The 21498-nt window shown below is 30.6% G+C and overlaps 1 protein-coding gene across 1 annotated transcript; it reads left to right on the plus strand.

Annotated features, from left to right (window-relative positions):
- Positions 1 to 1138: 1138 nt before the first annotated feature.
- On the plus strand, positions 1139 to 3969 carry LOC145638156 (sugar transport protein 5-like). The gene is made up of 4 exons (XM_081689116.1): positions 1139 to 1457; positions 1743 to 2062; positions 2391 to 3020; positions 3422 to 3969. The coding sequence occupies exons 1-4, from the start codon at positions 1313 to 1315 to the stop codon at positions 3842 to 3844; spliced, it is 1518 nt and encodes a 505-aa protein (XP_081545242.1). The 5' UTR covers positions 1139 to 1312; the 3' UTR covers positions 3845 to 3969.
- Positions 3970 to 21498: the final 17529 nt, after the last annotated feature.

Below are 21498 nucleotides of genomic sequence, written 5' to 3' on the forward strand. Positions count from 1 at the left end.
CATTGGAAGGTTATTGAACAACCTTCAAGACTATTTTGCATTCTCATCTTTGATTTAATTCAATGTGTTGAATGTTACCCAAAAGTAATTGTGAAATTGTGGGTGCTACCAATTGAAGCAAACTACCTTAAAACCATTTTATTACTCTTTTGATTAAATGAGAGTTGGTTGAGACTAGTTAGAATGCACGGGTTCAAGCCCAACCCCAAGTTAGAAGGTTACTTTGTTGTCTTTGCTATTTCAATTATGGTGGTTGTCTCTAAAGACCGAACCAATCTGGCTACCTTAGACAAATGCGAATTTGTTGTACTCACTCCGTGTTTTAATAAGTGTTACAATTTGACCAAATACGCATGATGAGATACAACTTTGATTATTAATTTATCTAATTATATGTTAGTAAAATTATAGGAAAATTGATATTATGAAAGTATACATTATAACGAATCTACAGTGTATTATACACTAACATTTGTTTTTTTTTTATACATTAGTAATTTAATCAAGTCAAAACAATTATCTGAATGGTGAAAAAAATCTAATTGTAACACATCATTACTCTCCATTATTATCTAAAATTCTACTGCGCCTCTGAGGATTGCAGGATTAAACTAACCATTTGGTATCAGTACAGATTAACAACGAATGCACTATTAAATTATATTTCCAGATTGTGATCTTGCTCCATAGTTCTTATCAATTTAGAGTTTAGAAGGAGCTTACTATCACAGATTCACAGTTGAACAACTGAACGGCTCGAACCTCAGAAACTTAAATAAAGACGGGGGTTTGTTTTGTTCTCAAATACACGTAGGGTTAACAGTTTTTTTGGTCTAATATTTACGGGCCAGACATTTAAAAGTGTGAGTGTAACTGTGTAAGTAATCTTAACCCTTAAGTATTCCTTACCAACTAAAACAAATCTCAAAGATTTCTGTATGGAAGGCAGGTTTTTAAGAAAAAAACTATACAAAAAGTACAATGTGATATGGCTTTTTGTTCCATCCCTTTTGAGTTAAAGTAAAAAAAATACTTTATAGCATGATTTGATTTACCATCCCTTTTGAGTTAAAGTAAAAAAAATACTTCCAAAATTTGTTGTACTAAAGTTCTCAGCTGCAAATGACTACTGATATAGAAAAACCTATTGCGCTTCACGCATGCACAAGAAGTGTATTCTTTGGTACCACGCTCATTAATATATCTTCAGAGTTAAGGACATTTAATTCCACCTTTGTAAAGTTCCTCTTTTTGGATCTCTCTTTCCGTAGACAGAATGTAGAGAAGGAGCTCCAAAAAGAACCAACCGAAAATGGCAGGAGGAAGTTTTGTAGGAGATGGAGGGGGGCCTAGAGTTCGAGGTGACTCGGGTGGGCATGTAACAGCCGCTGTGCTGATAACCTGTATTGTTGCTGCTTCTGGTGGACTCATTTTCGGTTATGATATTGGCATTTCAGGTACCATCTTCAGTACTAATATTTTTTTAGTTTAACAGCATATATCATTTCATTTGGCTGAACTTTATAGTTGTTACTTAACGTTTTTGACTGGTAGATGAGCTTAGATGATTAACAGAAGATCAATTATATTGTCGAACACAAGTTAATTAAACAACTGAATAATTGCATTAGTAGTTTATCGGAATCATCTTCCTTTATTACCTCTACACAAGTTCAAATTTTCAACTATCTTACAAAATAATCGAGTAACAATGTCTTGAATTTCTTTCGCTTGTACCTCAGGGGGAGTAACAACAATGGTACCGTTTTTAAGAAAGTTTTTCCCATCAATATTGGAGAAATCAGGGGATGTCAAAACAAATATGTACTGTATGTATGATAGCCAAGCATTGACATCCTTCACATCTTCTCTCTACATAGCCGGATTAGCCGCTTCCCTAGTGGCCAGCCGTATTACTGCCAAGTTTGGACGCAAGTTCACCATGGTGCTCGGTGGCTGCACCTTTCTTTTTGGTGCTGCTGTGAATGCTGCTGCTCAAAATATTGCTATGCTCATCTTTGGCCGCATTTTGCTAGGATTTGGTGTTGGTTTTACGAATCAGGTTAGCATAATTTTTAAAAAATTTAGTGTTTTTGGTGGCCTTTCGAGCTAATGCTATTTGTTAATGTTGAGATTTGGGACTAATGGAGACCCTTTATTCCCCTTTAAAACAAAGCTCTTGCAAGATTCGTACTTCATATATTCGTAATTAATTTTTAATTTATGTGGGATGTTCCAATAATACCGTCTCATAAACAAGAAATGGTTTATGATAGTTGTGACTCTTGTGAAAAAAATGGTTCCCCTGTATTACAGTTATCATCTAATCATTATTTACTTAGACTATAACATCAAGTATTGTAATACGAAATCATGGCTTTGTACCATAGGCAACACCGTTATATCTATCAGAGGTGGCGCCTCCAAAGTGGCGAGGAGCATTCAACACTGGATTTCAGTTTTTCATAGGCATTGGAGTGGTAACAGCCAACTGCATTAATTACGCGACAGCAAAGAAAGCCTGGGGATGGCGGCTTTCCTTAGGCTTCGCGGTGATCCCAGCAGCCATAATGACCGTAGGAGTTCTGATCATTCCAGACACCCCTAACAGTTTGGTGGAACGAGGCAAGATGGAGGAGGCCGAGAAGTCCTTAGAGAACGCAAGAGGGGGTAATACTGATGTAACAGCTGAGTTTGCGGAGCTCATCAAGGCTACTGAGTTAGCCAAAGCAGCTAAAGAGGAACCCTTTCAGACTATATTTGAGAGGCATTATAGGCCACATTTAGTCTTGGCGATTCTTATCCCCTTCTTTCAACAAATTACTGGGATCAATGTTATTGCATTTTATGCCCCTGTCCTGTTTCAGTCTGTTGGGTTTGGTAGTGACTCTGCCTTGATTGCAGCTATCATCCTGGGTGTTGTTAATCTGGGCTCCATACTCGTGTCCACTTTTTTGGTTGATCGATTTGGTCGAAGGTTCTTGTTCCTGGAAGGCGGTGCTCAGATGTTTATTTTCCAGGTACATTATATACTCACTTTACACTACCTATTTCTTCAGTTTCAAAATATATTTACATGGTTTTGGACCACCTCTTTGAGTGTAGTTTTGGCCTATGAATTATAATATCTGTCTAATTCAACAAAAATGTAACACGATTTCTTGAGATAAACTCGTGTCCTATAATTATCCCATCTATCCTGAATTAGCAAGTCACATTTCTATTATAGACAGTCCCAAATTATACTCATAGGCCACTTTGAACATAACATTTATTAATGATCCCTCTAACCATGTGAATTAAACAATCATATACGAGATGGAACTAATGGCAGTGACATACAAATAATCAGCTTGGAAAATACAAAATTTTCATTACAAACTCGAGTACTTCTAATTTTCTATTTCTATCCATCCTGAAGATTGCAGTGGCAGGAGTTCTAGTAGCAACAACAGGTACATCAGGAACGGAACACATATCCAAGGGAAACACGGTGCTGGTGCTAGTTTTCATGTGCATCTATGCAGCTGGTTTCGGGTGGTCTTGGGGTCCCCTAAGCTGGCTTGTGCCAAGTGAAATCTTCCCATTGAATATTAGGCCAACAGGCCAAAGCATAAGTGTTGCTGTGAATTTTGCCACCACCTTTGTACTTTCACAAACATTTTTAGCAATGCTCTGCTGCTTCAAATTCGGTGCCTTCTTCTTCTATGCTGGTTGGATTGTCATAATGACCATCTTTGTCGCGTTGTTTTTGCCAGAAACAAAGGGTATTCCTTTAGATTCTATGCATATTGTGTGGAACCAACATTGGTACTGGCACAAGTTTGTCAAGCAGGAGCCTTAACTCGCGTTATATTATGGAAGAGTGCTAGTGAACCATGATCCGTTTACAAAGGCAACAAAGTTCAATTTATAATAGCAAGCTTTGCCTAATTTGTACTTGATTTAATAGTTAGTATTCATATGAATGTACAGACATCAAATTGGTCTTATTAGATAAGACCGTGTGACAAAATAAAGGTCATCATCTAAATAAACAAGTAATCAACTTATTGATCCATATATAGCGTAGATGTAATTCTTAGTTATGATGTTTCAATATGTTCCAATGGATCATAAGATATATAAAAATTGAGAAAGAGAGTTGTAAATAGTAATTTGGACATTTAATTCAGTGTAATTAACTAACAAAGTCTTAGGACAATAAGTCATTGTTCAACAATTAATTATTGAATTCAACTTATAAAAATGATGAAGATGGTCCAGCAGCTGCTTTGAAATTGGATTTCTAAATATGGAAATCAGAGTTTGAAAGCATCTTTTGGATGAAAAGAATTAATGAGAAGTGCAATTTTTCTTTTTTAAAATTGGTGTTTAAGATGGCCAAGATGGGTCAGTCAACACACTGTATGAACTCAATATGAGTTTGATGGTCCACCAATTTTCTTCCGAGTGACGGTCATTGGCTGATCGCCAATGGAACAATTGAGCTGGGCTAATTTACGGGCCAATTCATGACTTAATTTTGTAAAGTGTTGTGGTCCACTTTTTTCTTTTTCTTTTTTTTTTTTGACAAAATTATTATTAATTTTTATTAGAAGAAATTCTTCAATATGTTTAGATTAAAAATGTAACAACACCAAGCAATTTATTTTTTCTTTGACAAAAAATGTTGATAGGATAACTGGATAAGTGATTGGTTGTATTCAGGGCAGCAAGTAGGACTCTCAAGGCTCTTTGGGAACCCTATGCAAAACCTTCATATATAATATTGTCAGGTTAAAAAACTGATTTATGAAAGTCAAATTTGAAGGTTATATAGTTCACAAATCGGGCCAATTATTGGGAGGTTTCGAAAACTTGGTATCGAAGATTCACACAACAATATGGGATGCATCTTGGGGTCTATTAGGCTCATACACGACCACTAGTCGATAACATAAAGGTCTTGTAAAAGCCTATATCTCTGAAACATGATGTTTAAAAGCAAAGTGAATGGTTTCAAGTTTCCAACCACTTAAATGGCTTCTTGGGGTGTTGTGAGGTGAATGGAAAACACATCGATCTATTTCCTTTTTCGGATATGGAAAAGTCCAAAACTGTCCAAAAATGAAGGCTATAAGCCTATAATCCAAAAAATCTAATACGTATTACAAGGTACATCCCGAGATCATATAATATTGTTTGGAATCATATATGATCATTTTATGTTTTCATAAAGGTGTGTGGTGGCCTTGAATTAAAGAGATTAACATAAGTTGTACTGTAAATGAGTAAATTGGTAGTTTAAAGGTAAAGTGGACAGTTCCACCCACTCTAATGGACTATTGGAGTGTATTGGGGTATATGAAAAGCATCTCTTCATGGTTTTTTATCGTGCTAAAAAAAGTCAAATGTAGTGCAAAACTAAAAGATATAATCCACAATTTCGGGCCGATTTTGAATTTTTTTTTAAAAATAAAACTGAATATATGTATGGGGTGCCCTCGGGATTGTATGAATTGGCTTGAAATTCAATATGCTTATAAAGTCCCAAAAACGAGTTTAGTTTTGTTCATCTATATTGCATTTTTATTAGTTGTACAAGAGATGAAGTGTTGGTTCAAATAATAACCAACTTGTCATCCTGGGGTCTGTATGAAGTCCTTCATCTTTAACAGATATGAATTGTGCTCGTGATTGAATTCATTGACTTTCATTACTATAGTAATTAACCCGAGTATAACTCGAGAAACTATTAATAGTATAAAATATTAAAATTTTCAACGCTTTTATCAACAATTTTTATGAGTGTTAGGAAAGTTTTTTTTTTTTTTTTTTTTTTTTTTTTTTTTTTTTAAAGCACGTATGTGTATATCACACACACCGTATGTCTGGATTGCTAGGCCAGTAAGACATGAAACAAATACAAAGTACAAAGTGCGACGTATGTATGCATCATGCATGTAACTCGAGTGGCATAAGAAATTGCATGGATTTACACATGAACTTACAATTTGAAAACAAACATGCCTATTAACCGAAGGTTATTATAACCCTACTCAAAGAAAATGGAAGAGATGATGAATTGATAGATGTAGGTGTATGGGAATTCTAAAATCACTGAACTCACTAAGTACTAATAGCTTAACAAGCCAATGTACGTAAATGAGGAAGTTATGTATAAAACCTACCTTTCCTTAAGAAAGAAAACAGATGAGTTTGTAGCCCGAACTGCTGAATTCTATTTAATGCTTAGTTTTAATTAGAAACCAAGAATTCATTCTTTGTACCTTAATTAACATATATATAGAGTGGTCAAACCCTAGCTAGTAGTTAGGGTTAGGGATCTCCCTCATCTACTTCTTCCTTTTCTAGATGTTTAAATTCTATGACACTAAAGAGTAGTATAATTTGTACTAATTACTTACTCTGTGATTTGCAATAATTTCATTCTATAAATATTAAATTCCCTTAAAAAAGAGTAATGGGAGTGAATTTTTGGAATATGTGGATCGAATGGAGTCGAAAGCCTAATAAGAGAGATGGGGTTATTTAAATTGCAACAAATAGATCTATTTAAAAGTTTAAAGTACGACTGATTTGGAAATTCACGTAGTTAATTATTGCATGCGTTATATTATCACCATATAAGGGGTAAATTTATTATAAAAACTACTATAAAGTGTTTTCGAAATCATGGTAATATACATGAATCAATAATATTTTTGAGTTTATTTAATGATATTATATCTCCGGTACTTAACATAGATCTATACTATAGTCTAATATGCAATTACAAAATATGCAAGGAATACTAAGCTACCACCTTAAGAGGATCGGAATAAAGGTGATGATAATATGTAGTCACAAAAAAGTTGAAGAATACTTCGTATATAACATAGGCAGTAACAAGTTAATTGGGATATATATGTTTGATCATGGAGATTTATTTTACGTGAATTATTATTGAAAACAAATACGTGTCTATATAAAAATCCTTAATGAAAACTCCAGATTTAGCATTATGCTCCGTAATTCCGTATTACACATTGCCATTTTACCTAAAAAGAAAGATAAGAAATAAAAATACATAAAAAATAAAAATGGTTTGTGTACGTGTTTAAAAGTGAGGTGTGAGAAATCGTATAGAGCGAGGGAGAATCTATATGTTATCTTAGGCATAGTTTTTGGCCATGTTTGGTAATTGGCTTTTTAATGGCTTTTTGGTTAGCTTTTGGCTTTTTTAGGTGGTCAAACAGCCAAAAAATGTGTTTGATAATTGACTTTTTAGTCAGCGAAAAAGCTGGCTTTTAAGCCAAAATGAAAAAGCTGCTTTGAGTAGCTTTTTTGATGGCTTTTGGCTTGTTGGCCCACAAATTATCTAATAAACATCCAACAACCAACAATTAATTTACCAAACACTTTTATAAACAACCAATTTCAAAAGCCATTATAAACAGCCAAACATTCCAGCTAGTCAAACAAGCCAAGTGAACCAGCCAACAGCCAACCGCCATTTGCCAAACAAGGCCTTTGTGTATTCGAGAGGAAATACACTATGGGCTTAGATGTGGAGATTGTATGAGATTGAGAGAGATGGAATAATCTTGAGTGCCCTCTAGTCTAAGGTTTTTGAATTATTATACTATTAATTAATTATATAATTTAATTTGTGAGCGGACTTGTATTATATATACTCCCCTTGTCCCATAATGACAATCACTTTTGGATAAAATTTAGTCTCTAAATGTTCACCCCATTTACCTTATCCAACAACCATAAATATTAATTTTTTATTTTTTGTTTACCAAAAATCCCTAAAATTTGCAACAATATTTGTGCAAATTTAATTTTTTCATATAAATTTTGTTTTTCCAAATAATATTATTACATTATCTCTCTACTTTTTTACATTTGTACCCCGTATAAATTTACCAATTCAATGTACTTAGCTTTTACTACTTAGCTTCTAATTTATATTTATTAATTCCTGTGAAAATTTTGCTCATAAAGGGTGCTCATAAAGGGCAATCATTGCGGGAGGGAGGGAGTAGTATCTTAACAAATATTACTCATAAGACCGTGCTCTTTTCACTTAAAAATAAAATTCAATATAAATGATTATATTACTAGTCTTCAAATAACAAACATAATAGAAAATCAATTAAGTATTCTACTTCCTCCTTTATTTTTTTCATTGCATAATGAGGGATTTTACGTTTGTCAATGCATAACTTAAGCTATTAATATCTTCAATTATACTTTTGTAAAAATTATAAAAAAAAATTGATATTTAAAAAGTAAATTTCGAGACAAATCTAACTAGATGTCACAGGACTATGATTTTTCCTATTAGATAAATCACAAATGATGGTCAAAGAAGATTATATGAATAGTGTAAAAGTTCTTATGGTGCAATAAAATAAAAACGGAGGATCGAAGTACTAAGTTTTACTCCCGCCGTTTTTAAATACTTGCTCCATTTCCTTATTTGAAAGCTTTAAAAATATTTAATTCATTTCTCTCATCTAGTGAACCCAACATAAATCATATTTTAATAATTTCTTATTCTTTCTCCTTCAATTCTCTCCATTATTTTTGTCTTGTTTTTACAATTTTTTTTAATCTTCCATCTATTCCACTAACTCTATATTTTATTATTTTCTCCAATTTCTTATAAAACTCCGCACATGAAAAAATAGAGCAAATATTTAAAAACGGAGGAATTAATCAGCACTACAAGAAAATAACCTTTTCGTAGCGATTATTTTAACCTTTAGTATCGATTGCAATTGCAACAAAAAGCTTTCCCAACGAATGGTCATTCGATACAATATCCCCCGTTGCCTTAGCCTTTAGTAGTGGTTTTCAATATCGCTGGGGTTGGCCTCAATAATCGATACGAAAAATTACATCCAATCGTGGTGATTATTGTAGCGATTACAATCGCTATAAATGTTCAACTCATTTTCTTCAAAAAAAAAAAAAAAAAAAAAAAACATACGTATGATCTTTATAAGATTCGAACATGCAACCTCAAACTCTTATATTAAATATTTCACCAATAAGCTATGACATATTTTATGTATTCTTTGTCAAACAATATTTATATATCTAGTGTTGAAAAGGCTTTTCGTATCAATTTTTAGGATTTAGTGGCGATTGTAAATGATACGATTTCTCAAAATTATATAAATGTGTAAAAATAGTGTGGATATTAATTATTATGCTTTCCGTATCGATTTTATATGGGAAAACCATGGCGATTTTAAAAATGATACGACATCCTTAATTATTTCACAGACATACTTGCATATTATAGCGAATGAACAATCGCTATGAAATAATCGCTACGAAAAGTGATTTTTCTTGTAGTGCAGTAAAAATTATTTCAATTTAGCAAATTTTAAAATGAAGTAAACATGGCCTAACTTTACCTATCGCATGTACCCCAAGTTTGGGTTAGAAGCTTCTCAGCTCCTTTTCCCTAGTCCTGACAACAAGGCACCACACTGTTAGAGAATAGAGATAGCTAGGGATTAGGTTTGGGACATACTGTGTCATTACCAAAGTAATTTAACTTGGGACATAAAGTTTGATAATCACTTTTGTCCCTTTATTTTTGCTCCATTATTATTTTTTGGGTCAAATTTTGTAAATTTTGACAGTAAATTACCGTTAATCTATAAGAGATAATATATTTATGAACGATTTTGTTAGATTCGGCTCATTACATAGTTTATTAATATCTAATTTTTATAATTTTTACATGCATAGAATGAAGATATGTGTGCTCTATAATGCATCTTGGAGACGGAAGTGAAAACTATAAAAAGTCAAATAGAGCAAAAAAATAAGAACAATGAAAGTAAGCTTTAATTTGAAAAAAGGCATTTGTTCGATTAAACCCAAATGTCCCTTGGACATAGCTTACTAAAGTACCTCATTATTACTCATTTGATCAATCAGGTCATCTTATCGGGTTTGATCAAACCTAGTTGACAAGGTTGCTTCTTTAGCAAGTTATTAGATCTCATGTTTGTATAACCTACTTTGTTTAGAAAGTAAACGTATAACAAAGAAATTACTTGTACATCATACAAGTACTTAGGAAAGTTGTACCTCCGTAAACACTTGATTAAATGAAGAGTTGAGTAATGTTTTTTAACATCTTAAATCATACGATAGTATATATATCACTTGCATTGAATCATTGATGCATGATATTGTATACATATATACAATGAACTCGTGTATATATATATTATCTTTTGTCAAAGAAATAAGAATTCCTCACGTTTACAAAGAAACTAAAGTTTCCAAAACAGGAAGCTATTATATGTTGCGGATTGGTTAACAAATCATGAAGCTATTCAAGACAACAAAATTACTAATTTTCATGATTCTCTATTAGATTTAAAATATACTAGTACTCGTATGATATTTTAGCTAATGATTTGAAGGTGTAGCTTTACCACAATTAATTCATAGCTCGTCTTATTTATTTTGTTTTGGGCATGGTCCTCCTTTGCACCATACAATAAAAAAAGGGTAACTATTACCTAGCTTATAGATGGTACGAGTAATTAATATATTGTAAGTTTAATTAGGGTTTGTTTTCATTGACTGAACATGAGCTGAACTAAACTTATTAGAGCTGAACTGAACTAAACTGAACTGATTAGAGCTGAACTGAACTGAGTTGAAATAAATATTTTACGAGCCGAGAGAAGGAAATTAGAAGCTGAACTGAACTGAACTGAGCTGAAAATAATCTGATGACAACAGGGCCTTAGTCGAAAATAAGGGGAAGTAGTATTTTGTGTATAGGTTTACCACGGGGTCAATTTTGTACTAGTATGTAGTATTAATTTAAACTTTTTATTTAGGTGTTGATAGACCTTCAAATTTACTTTTATTATGTAGTACTGCCTCTATGTCTAGCATTAATTTGTATACACTTTACGTTCTATTATTGGTTCCAAATATTTGGTCCTTGAAATAAATGTATCTAAGTCATGGAATTGGATGAGATTGAATTATTTATTACTTGTACAACCAAATAATTAATCCTATGTATGCATTTTTTTTCTTTGATTTGTTGAATATTCACCCTTGTACAATTTTTTAAATTATTTTTTAAAAAACTTTGATCACATAATTAATTAATTAGTCATCCTTGTAATCATATCAACACAAATCAATGAGCCAAAAAATAATGCATAAAATATCGTAATATACTCCCTCCGTCCTTTTTGCCCTAATTTTAATCCCAAAATGATCGATCCATTTGCATTAAATTAAAATACCCACCAATTTACAACAATATTTATGCAAAATTAGCTTTTCCATATAAAATTTTGTTTTTTAATGTATTTTTAATACTTTATCTCTCTACTTTTTTACAAACCTCATGTAAATTTATCTTTCCAATGTGTTTTTATTTCTTTTTACTATTTAAGTTTCTTAATAACCGTGAAATCAACCCAAAAGGGTCGAATTTTTGGGAACCGAGGGAGTATATGTTTAGTTGAATTTTATTTGTGCTTAATATAGTGTTTTTTTTTTTTTTTTTTTTTTTTTTTTTTTTTTTTTTTTTTTTTATCGTAACACTTTAATATGATTAGTCAAGAAAAATAATAATGACAATTAATTATATACAAATGTGGCTCTTGTCAAAAAAAAAAAAAAATGCAAATGTGGCTGGTTCATTCTTAAATCTAACCTGAAAATCCTTAATTATTCAACCCAATCATCAAATTTTGTGATCGTACAAAATTACACCTTTTTAATATATTTCAACCAAAACTCGAAATTGACCTAAACAAATCGAAATTAACTAAGAACCCGACTTCAACCCATTGATCGATATTCGGGTTGCCATATATCCAAGTGACACATAATTCCATCCTATCTAATCTAATCATCTAATCTCTTTTCATAGTTCTATGGCATTGATTAAAAATAAAATCTCAAATAAAGTTCAAAAATTAGGTCAACTAAAATGCATGCTTTATATGTGGAAAAATCAATCCTTATCGATCTCTATTGAGATCTTTGCATACTTTTAGAGTTTTAGTCATGTTATGGATCGGAGATCGACCATATAGAAAGTGACACATACAAGAAATAAATAGAGAGGGTATGCTTTTCTAAAGGTTCATTTATCAAATCACCGAGCCACAATTATTGCATAGCACGCAATTGTAGTTCATTTGTAGGTTCTTAGTCTCTTAGTCAATTTATTTATTTATTTATTATTATTATTATTATTATTATTATTATTATTATTATTATTATTATTATTATTATTATTATTATTATTATTATTATTATTATTATTATTTTTAATAGTATTAGTCTTATCTAATTAAGAATGGTTCAAAAAGGTTCATACTACTTAAACTACCATGTTCGATAAATAATCAATAATTAAGTTCATATACATGGCGTACAACCTAATAAAGTAATTAAACTAATTTCATGTTCTTAATAACTATTGGTAATTTCTATGTATACATATGTTGGTTGCATCTGTTATACATTTTGATGTACTCCGCGTATTAATCAAATGAGTCCATGAAATTATAAATATATTATTATTGTTGCGCGTTTAAAAATCTTATATAGATACGTTATTGAAACTCAAAAGATAGAGAGAGAAGGCATAAATGAAGGGAAGTAGAAGGTGGGTTGGGAGCATTTAACAGAAACCGGTGAAGAGAGTGACGAATTGAAGGGATGTAGAGAGAGAGAAATAAAGAATAGAAGTAGAAGTAATAAGAGTAGTACACGAACAAGAGTACTTATTTTTTTGTTGTTGTAGTAAGCGAGGCGTTTCAATGCTCATGCCTTAAATTCAGCATTTAAGTGAATTCAAGATGATCAGGATTTAATGAAGAAGGCAGGTAGATACACTCACCTTCACCCCCTTTCTTTTTCTCTCACCAAACATGCCTTTATTATACCATTTTTTTTTTCTTTTTTCCACGTAATTTTCTAAGAAAAATAATATTTGCAAGTACTAACACGAGAATTGCATATAAGAAGCCAAAAGTATAAGAAAAAAAAAATACAATTAAGCCTTGTTCTTTTGAACTTCTGAAAATAACAGAGCAGAGCAGAACAGATTTCAGCAAAACAACTTTAAAGAACGGGATCATATATTATATTTATGTTTTAGACGTGCATAAATTATTACCCTTTTAAGATATGAATGAATTTATTTATTATCTCCGTTACTTTTTAGATGCAACACAGGGGTATTTTTTATGAGATATAAAAAATTCTTTTATTGCAAACTAAAAGGTAACGGTGGTAGTATATTTTTCAATAGCAGTAGTAGTACTCTTGAAGTTTTTTCCCCAATTTCCCAACTTTATTCTAATTTGGTGGGTACTACATTACCATATAAAAGAAGAAAATCACCTCCAATTCTCTTGAATTAATTTGTCACATATAAGTATATCTGAGTACTGCCAACCAACATTGCATGGGCTGGTAGTTAGGCAATTAATTTGGCCCCTATATAAAGTAGGGTTTATTATTTGGTATAATCCCCTACACTACAATTACATGCATTGCATGGAGGGTCCCTTTTGCTTTTATTATTTTTGCATGGCTTGTGAACATTACTCTTCTCATTTTTAATAATAAGTCTTCCTTTTCAAGTTGCCCACCTTAATTAGGAAATCATACATTGAATACTTTATACTTGATCGATCTTTCATTTAGGATCAATTGTCATATTGTTTTCTAACTTGTATGTATCTGATACATTATGGCACAAAGTTTTCTTATTAACTAATTTGATCTACTTATATCTACCCGTGTTTAATAAACAACAATTAATTAGTAGAGTCTTACTCAACAACAAAAAGATATATTTATTGCTGATAGTGATACACAGAGTAATATATAAATCAATCTCGGATTTTAACCATCAGTTTAAACTTTTGATTTAGTTAATCATTTAACACAATATCAGCTCCAGTGTACCAATTCTACGCTCAACCATTAGTTTAAGTTTTTGGTTGAATTGGTTCTTTAACATAAAATCAGTGTCGGCGTGACACAAAAGCCACAGTTTTCATGTGAAGGGCGTGATATGGTATATAAACCAATTATACGCTTCAACCATTAGCTTGTTACATACGAATAATCTCGGATCATATCAAGCTATATTAAAATCTTGTTTTTATTTTTTTGTAAAAACTTGTTAGATGATTGACACTTAATTTGGAAATTGTTTATAGGAAATTTTGTGAAAAACTACCTATTATAGTCCAGAATTTGCGAGAAACTACCTATTAAAAAAAATGTTGTAATTGACTACCTAATTTTCGAAAAATGTTGTAATTTACTACCTTACGCCGGATTATGAAGGAGTTTGACCAAAGTTCTCCGGTGTTGTCTTGGTCACGTGACACTTAATGACCCTTTTCTTTCACCAAGTGTCACGTGACCAAGTCAACGCCGGAGAATTTTGGTCAAACTCCTTCATAATCCGGCGTAAAGGTAGTAAATTACAACTTTTTTCAAAAATTAGGTAGTCAATTACAACATTTTTTTTAATAGGTAGTTTCTCGCAAATTTTGGATTATAATAGGTAGTTTTTCACAAAATTTCCTTGTTTATAATACCTAAATTACCCTTATTAAATGTTCAACATTCTCCACGGCTACATAAATAGACATGTGAAGAGCAGTAATTATTATAACTTATGCTCAACTTTACTTATCATCCTTAGCTAATTTAATTTGTTTCCCTACCATTTCTGTTTATGCTTTCTAGTCAGATTTACACACCATTCTCCTCTGTGCCAGTTATGTCTTCCTACAATCATTCAGGAGAATTAGAATAAAATAAAAAATAATCACATTTCATAAGCACTTTTATAATAAGAATCTAGTATAGTGTTAATAATTGTCATAAATATATATTAGAAGAAACTATATATGTAGATGTACGACTTCATGATGTGTGATATCAGAACATGTTAGATTATTATGCCTAGAATTGAATTGAATGAGTATTAAATGCACCTTTTATGTAGTGTGGGGTGTTTTGGTATAATTTTTTGTTCATAATGTATGTCCAAAAGTATACTTAATTGCATGATCAATTGTGGCGACAATGTATATATTTGGAGTTCGAAGATGTACTAGTCTAAAACTTTAAATAGGTGACTAGATGAATGTTTTGATTCTTCTTATAAGTTCGAGTAGAATTATATATATATGCTGAATTAAACTAAATTGAAGTAGGAAAATGAATTAAGTTGAATTAAAGTGAAGTGCAAAAATAAATTAAGGTCTCGTTAAATTCACCTTATTTTTGCTGAACTTAAATTATTTTTACTGAACTAAAATCATATTTTTTGCCGAATTTAAATTATTTTTATTGAATTGAATTTTTTTTTTTTTTTTTTTTTTTTTTTTTTTTTTTTCTGATTTTATACTATACTTCTTCTTTAAGTTTACCGATTTTTAATGAATTGAAATTATTTTACTAAATTGAAATTATTTTTTGCTGAATTGAACTTATTTTTACTGAATTGTAAATATTTTTATTGAATTATTTTAAGGTGAAGTAAATAGGGCTTTAATTGAATGAATTGAACCGAATTGAAATAGAAAATTACACTGATCAATTGAAGTGGATTGAACTAGAAATAATAAGTCTAAAGAATAAGATCGAGATCTAATTAGTATGTAAATTGAAATTTTCACCATTTATTAGGCACCTTTTATTACAATATTTTTTCATCAGGTAGTTTCTCATCACAAATTAGAGTTTTATTAGGTAGCTTTTGACAAAAAAAATCCTAATCTTTATTTAGGACATTGCATTGTAATACAATGGCATCTAGGCCGCCAAAATAGATGCTAATCAAACCATGCTTATATACGTAATATCCTGTTAGGTCAAGTGGTTAAGTATATTTTTGCATTAAAGTACAGCTAATATACTGAAGATGCCATACGTATGAATTCCATATATCATTAATGAAAACAACTTATTAATTTGATCTTAAGAATAATAGTTGTCATTCATGGACCAGTACATAGGCCATTGTATGACTAGATAAGATTTCCTTCCCTATCTGGACTTGGGTCACGAACTCATGATTTATGGGGCTTTTTTTTTAATTTTTTTTTTAATATAATTTTTTTTAAGGTAAGGAAAATAACATTAAGAGCCCTCCTCACGAGGGAAATTTCATCCTAACGTATCAGAAGAAAGAATAGAGAATAAGCTATGGCTATTACAAATATTAATATATATCCACATTATTAGACACTAAATGACCTATATTAGCGATCCAATCTGCATACTTGTCTTCAACTTTTTAAACTATGTGATATAATGAGGAGTACATACATATATATACATGATATATACTTCAATTCTTGGGTGCATGATTACTTGGGAACCACAAGATATCTTTCGTCCACCACCTTGTGGTGTGCTCGGATCGGAGCTGGTGGTGGTCCGTGGTCCGTGCTCCTTGCCGAGTTGCATGCTGACATGCAAGCAGCTAGACAAGGTTAGAGTGATTAATAATAGGTCGTGTCTAGCTGCATTCTTATAAATCAGCGAGAGCCAGGACACAGCCGGGCTTGGAGAATTATGAGCTGCATTTTTTTTTTGGCTTCATTTGACTTTCATGGTTTCCAAAACGCGTCTTAAAACGCATATAAATCTTTATTTTCATGCACGTAAAATTAAATTATAAAAACGTGATATTATTAAAATATGCAATGAGCCAATTCTAACAAGATCACTTATGATTATATTATCTTTTACAGATTAATGATAATTTACGGTCAAAATTTACAAAGTTTGATCCAAAAAATGACAATGAGGCATAACTAAAGGGACAAATGAAGTAATTAGTATACGTAGTAGTTATAATAAGTAATAGATTTATACTATTTTTTTTAAAGTACTAATAAGTTTAACAAGCAGAAAGACTTTCTACTACAACATACTCTATTTGTCCCATAATACATGACACAGTCAAACATTGCACACATGCTAATGTATTAGTTTGACTTTATTTTTATATAATTAAATATTAATAAAAGTTATTTTTAAAATTATATTATGAAATTTTATATCAAAACCTATCTAACAACATATTTTATGATATTTTATTATGTTAGTAAAAAATTATGCTCAAACCTAATGCATGAATATTGAAAAAAAGTCCAACGTCTCATGTATTATGGGACAGAAGGAGTATAGTTGATTGCCTCTATAGATGTTGAAATTATTTGAAATTGTTTTTTACAAACACTCTTCAAATATGCAATAAAAGCCTTTCAATTAGAGGAAAGAACATGACAGCTTTAAACAATTATATATGAGTAATATGACTACTCTCTTCCAATTGATTTATAACCAACCACACATGACATAAGAGATGATCCACCAATATTAAGTTGCCAACTATAACATTAAGATATTATTATCAACCAATCACTTTACAAATAAATTGCATTAATCAATTCTATGCTTTTGGTTTCATTAATCAATACATTATACATAATAAGTAGTTAACATACCTTCTAACCAACATACCTTCTAATCCCGTTACAACTTTGGAGTATTTATATCTCACAAATAATACCCCAAAGTTGCAACTAATATAAAACGGAGGCAGTATGTATTATATCGTGAAAGGATGGTGTACATGAGCTCAAACATGAGGTGCCCCTAAACCCGTCAGCAATTTGTAGGATAGTACATGATAAAGAGTAATTTTTTTTTTTTTTAAAAAAGGAAAAAAAAATAAAATCCGGTCTATATCATTTGTTTAATTTAACAATCAATATTCGCAGCTACTACTCCATGAAATATACAATCTCTTGGTTTCTTAAAATTCTTAACACAATATTATCTATTACAAAAGTCTTTAATTAACTATCAAGTTTCTAAATTTTAGATGAATTGGTTGGCTGCTGCTCTTGCATAATTAATTACTGTCTTAATCATGCATTTAATTTTAAAAACGTCGTTATTATATAGTTAGTGTACGAGGGGAATGATCTACTTGAACATTGCTACATTTACTTAAGGAATAATTTATCCGCACAAAATAAAATTCTACGTATTAGGTGTAAAAAATAAAAGATACTCATAAAATAACCCTTGAGTGGCATACAAAAATACAAAAAAAAAAAAAAAAATACAGATTAGATTATTTAAATATTTCCAATCAACGTATGATTTTGTCATGTATTCATGATTAACGTCATATCAGATAGGTACCTATCTATCTACGGACGGGTAAAGAAAGATATTTTGCATGCAGTTACTCACTAACGTAGGAAAGAAAAGAGAGAAGGGGAGAGGGACATGGGAGCAGTACGTATAGGTGGATGTAGTTGTTAATAAAAGCAAAGGGGTGTTGAAAACGAATTAAAGTTTATAGGATGGATGGATATATCATAGATGTTTATTGTGTGTTGAACTAATAAGTATTTAAAGTGTTTGGATTCATAGGTCATGGGGATGTGGTTGTTATAATAGCTGACGATCAAATTTATTAAATTGAAGGCTGTTGAATGCTTTTATTATTAGAAACATTTTTTATTTTTTTCTATTCTATTTATTTATAAATTCTCGCCTTGTATTAAATACATACTTCCTCCGTTTTTAAAAAAGTCGTAAAATAATTGTTAAAATTGGTTAGCTTATTCAGCTAATACAATATATGTTTTTTTTTTATCAACCTGTCATCTGATGTTGCAATTGAAAGAGAACAAATCGATGCTTTATATTTGGCAAATATTCTCTCTATTTTTTTTTTCCTACTTCTCTTATCTCATTACAAACTACACACTCCGCCTGATGACCTTCTATGTTGCAATTAAAAGAGAATAGACTTATGAGTTATGTATGCGCCACCATCCGATTGCGGAAGTTGTATTGATGTTGCTCAATATGAATGTGATAATAATAATAACAATAACAATAATAAAGAAGGAAGTCCTTAATATTGGAATTGAATCCGGCCATTAAAAATGATCAGTAAGGCATTGAAGACACTAGCTCCTTCAACTGTACAACAGACCCTCTATTTAATGACTCTCTCTTTCTCTCTCCTATAACGTCACCGCCTCTATTTACTAAGCTACGTACTATTATTAATTAATATGATCATATTATTAATATTATTATTAATATTATTATTTTCTCTCTCCTAAATTTAGGATGATCCATGATCAATTTTACCTAGGTTCTTAAATCTTAATATACATATTGAACCCAGTCCAGCTACCCCAGTATATTGATATGTGATGGATAGTAAAGTGCTCCTCAAGATATCTATCTGATTTTTTTTTATGAATTGAGTTATTAGAGTAGTTATATGTATTTATGTATTGTTGGATTTAGTAGGCTACATTATTAGCCATATTTATTGTTCGAACAAGTTTCATTCTATTTTTTCCGTTTTATATTAGTTGTAAACTTGTACGAGTAATACTTTACTTTTGTGCATATTGGATTTAAAAAAAAATATATATATATATATTTTCCTTGTTATACACACCAAATTGTTGTAATTTGATAAGTCGTGGCTTATTATTATAATTTGAAGTGAACATAGCCTTAAACACAAAAAAAAAAAAACTCTTACTACAAAGCAGAGGTAGTAATATTTTTAAAGTATATTTCTTCACAATTTGAATTGAGATTTTGTAGGATGGGTGACTTTATTTATTTTGGATCATACCACGTCCACCAACCAAATTCATCTACCATTAAAAAGACATTTTTTTTAAAAATAAAGAGATATGTTTGGAAATTGACACGCATCCATACTGTATAAGATCAATAAACAAGGTCTCATAGTCAAAGTCGTGATAGATGAATGAAATTGACTTTTTAAAATTTAAAGTCAAAGGGACTAACCGATCAAGAAATGCAAAGACTTTTACATTAGGGTTTTTCAAATATACTTATTATTAGTGTGTTAGTTATTACTCCTCCATCCCTAAATTAAAAGCCTATTTCTCTTTATCAAGTGCGTAATAAATGCTTAAAAGAGGTTTTGTATTAAGGGACGGAGGGAGTAAGTCTTTAACACAACAATTACAATCGAGTAAAAATTGAGTATTCGCATGATTAAAAAGTCAGTTCAATAGTCAAAAAACATATACAAGTACTAAAGTTGGGATACATGGTATAAAATTTAAACACTACATCAACTATTTTAATGTCCTTTGCAGTTGTTATACATAAGCGATCGACAACACTAATAATCCATGGAAGATGGGTATAGAGTCTAAATCATCTTAAATAGTATATTGTACAATCGGATATGACACAATTACTTATTGTCTGAATGAATTTTCACATTAGATATATAATAGTTGGTTCGTGGAGGCGGATGCACGATCCACATGGTGCATCCGCTCCAAAATACAAAAAGGCGGAACGAGCATTCAGGTATATACTAATGAACATGGTCATATAAAAGAATATAGTAGTCATTTATAATGTACATGGGCATATACATAAAAGAACATAGTGTTCATTTGTAATGTACATCAGTTTTTTATGCAACAATTTTGTATATATATTTTTTTTAAAAGAAATTTTGTATAATGAAATAGATAAATAGTACTATAATTAATTTTTTTTACCATTACAAATCATTTCAATTTTTTTTTTTACCAAAAGTTCACTTTCTCTCTCCAAACAAAACTTCAAACCCATTCAAATTCCTCAAACCTCAAACAAAATTTCAAGAAATTCGAAATTTTGAGCCCAAGATTGTTCAAGATGACAAATAAAAACGAAAGGTAAGACCAAATTCGACATTTATACTTGTTTATTTGACATTCATACTTGTTTATTTTGAGTTTGAGGGTTTGTTTTTTTATAAATTTGATTGAAAATTGTAATATTTGATTTTATTGAAAATTAATTGCGATTTTGATATAATTTTGTTGTTGCAATGAGAAATAAAATGAAATTCTTGAAGAAGATCAACCGATTAATATATTTTGGAAGAAGAAAGCAAGCAAATAGACAAATTTAGAAAAAGTTGTAGATCCAAATAATACAATGTACATTAAAATACAGTAAAATGTTCTTTTTTCATATACTTATATGATGCAAATAATACAATGTACATAAAACATGTAACCAACATTATAACATATATGTTCATTAGAATATTTTACAATCTACATTATAATACAGTAAAATGTACATTTTCATATACATACATGATCATTTATACCAAATGTACATTTACTATATTAATAATGTTCTTTAATATTATCATGTTCTTTACTAATATTACAAATGTTCTTTAGATTTACAAAAAAAACATATAAAACTAGATGTTCTTTATAAAATAGCTATATGTTCTTTACAAAACAACTATATGTTCTTTATTGAATAGCTAAATGTTCATTCCTCCTTTTTTAAAGAACACTGGATGCACCAAGCATGGTGCATCCGCCTCCACAGAAAAATTTTTATTAGATATAGACA

The sequence above is a fragment of the Chenopodium album genome, chromosome 7, assembly GCF_948465745.1.
Source record: "Chenopodium album chromosome 7, dcCheAlbu1.1, whole genome shotgun sequence".
NCBI lineage: Eukaryota > Viridiplantae > Streptophyta > Magnoliopsida > Caryophyllales > Amaranthaceae > Chenopodium > Chenopodium album.

What these genes read in the sequence shown, in the direction of transcription:
- LOC145638156 (XM_081689116.1), top strand. Translation starts at nt 1,313, where the DNA reads ATGGCAGGAGGAAGTTTTGTAGGAGATGGAGGGGGGCCTAGAGTTCGA. An exon ending in TTATGATATTGGCATTTCAG is followed by an intron (nt 1,458 to 1,742) that starts GTACCATCTTCA and finishes CTTGTACCTCAG; the next exon opens with GGGGAGTAACAACAATGGTA. An exon ending in GTGTTGGTTTTACGAATCAG is followed by an intron (nt 2,063 to 2,390) that starts GTTAGCATAATT and finishes TTTGTACCATAG; the next exon opens with GCAACACCGTTATATCTATC.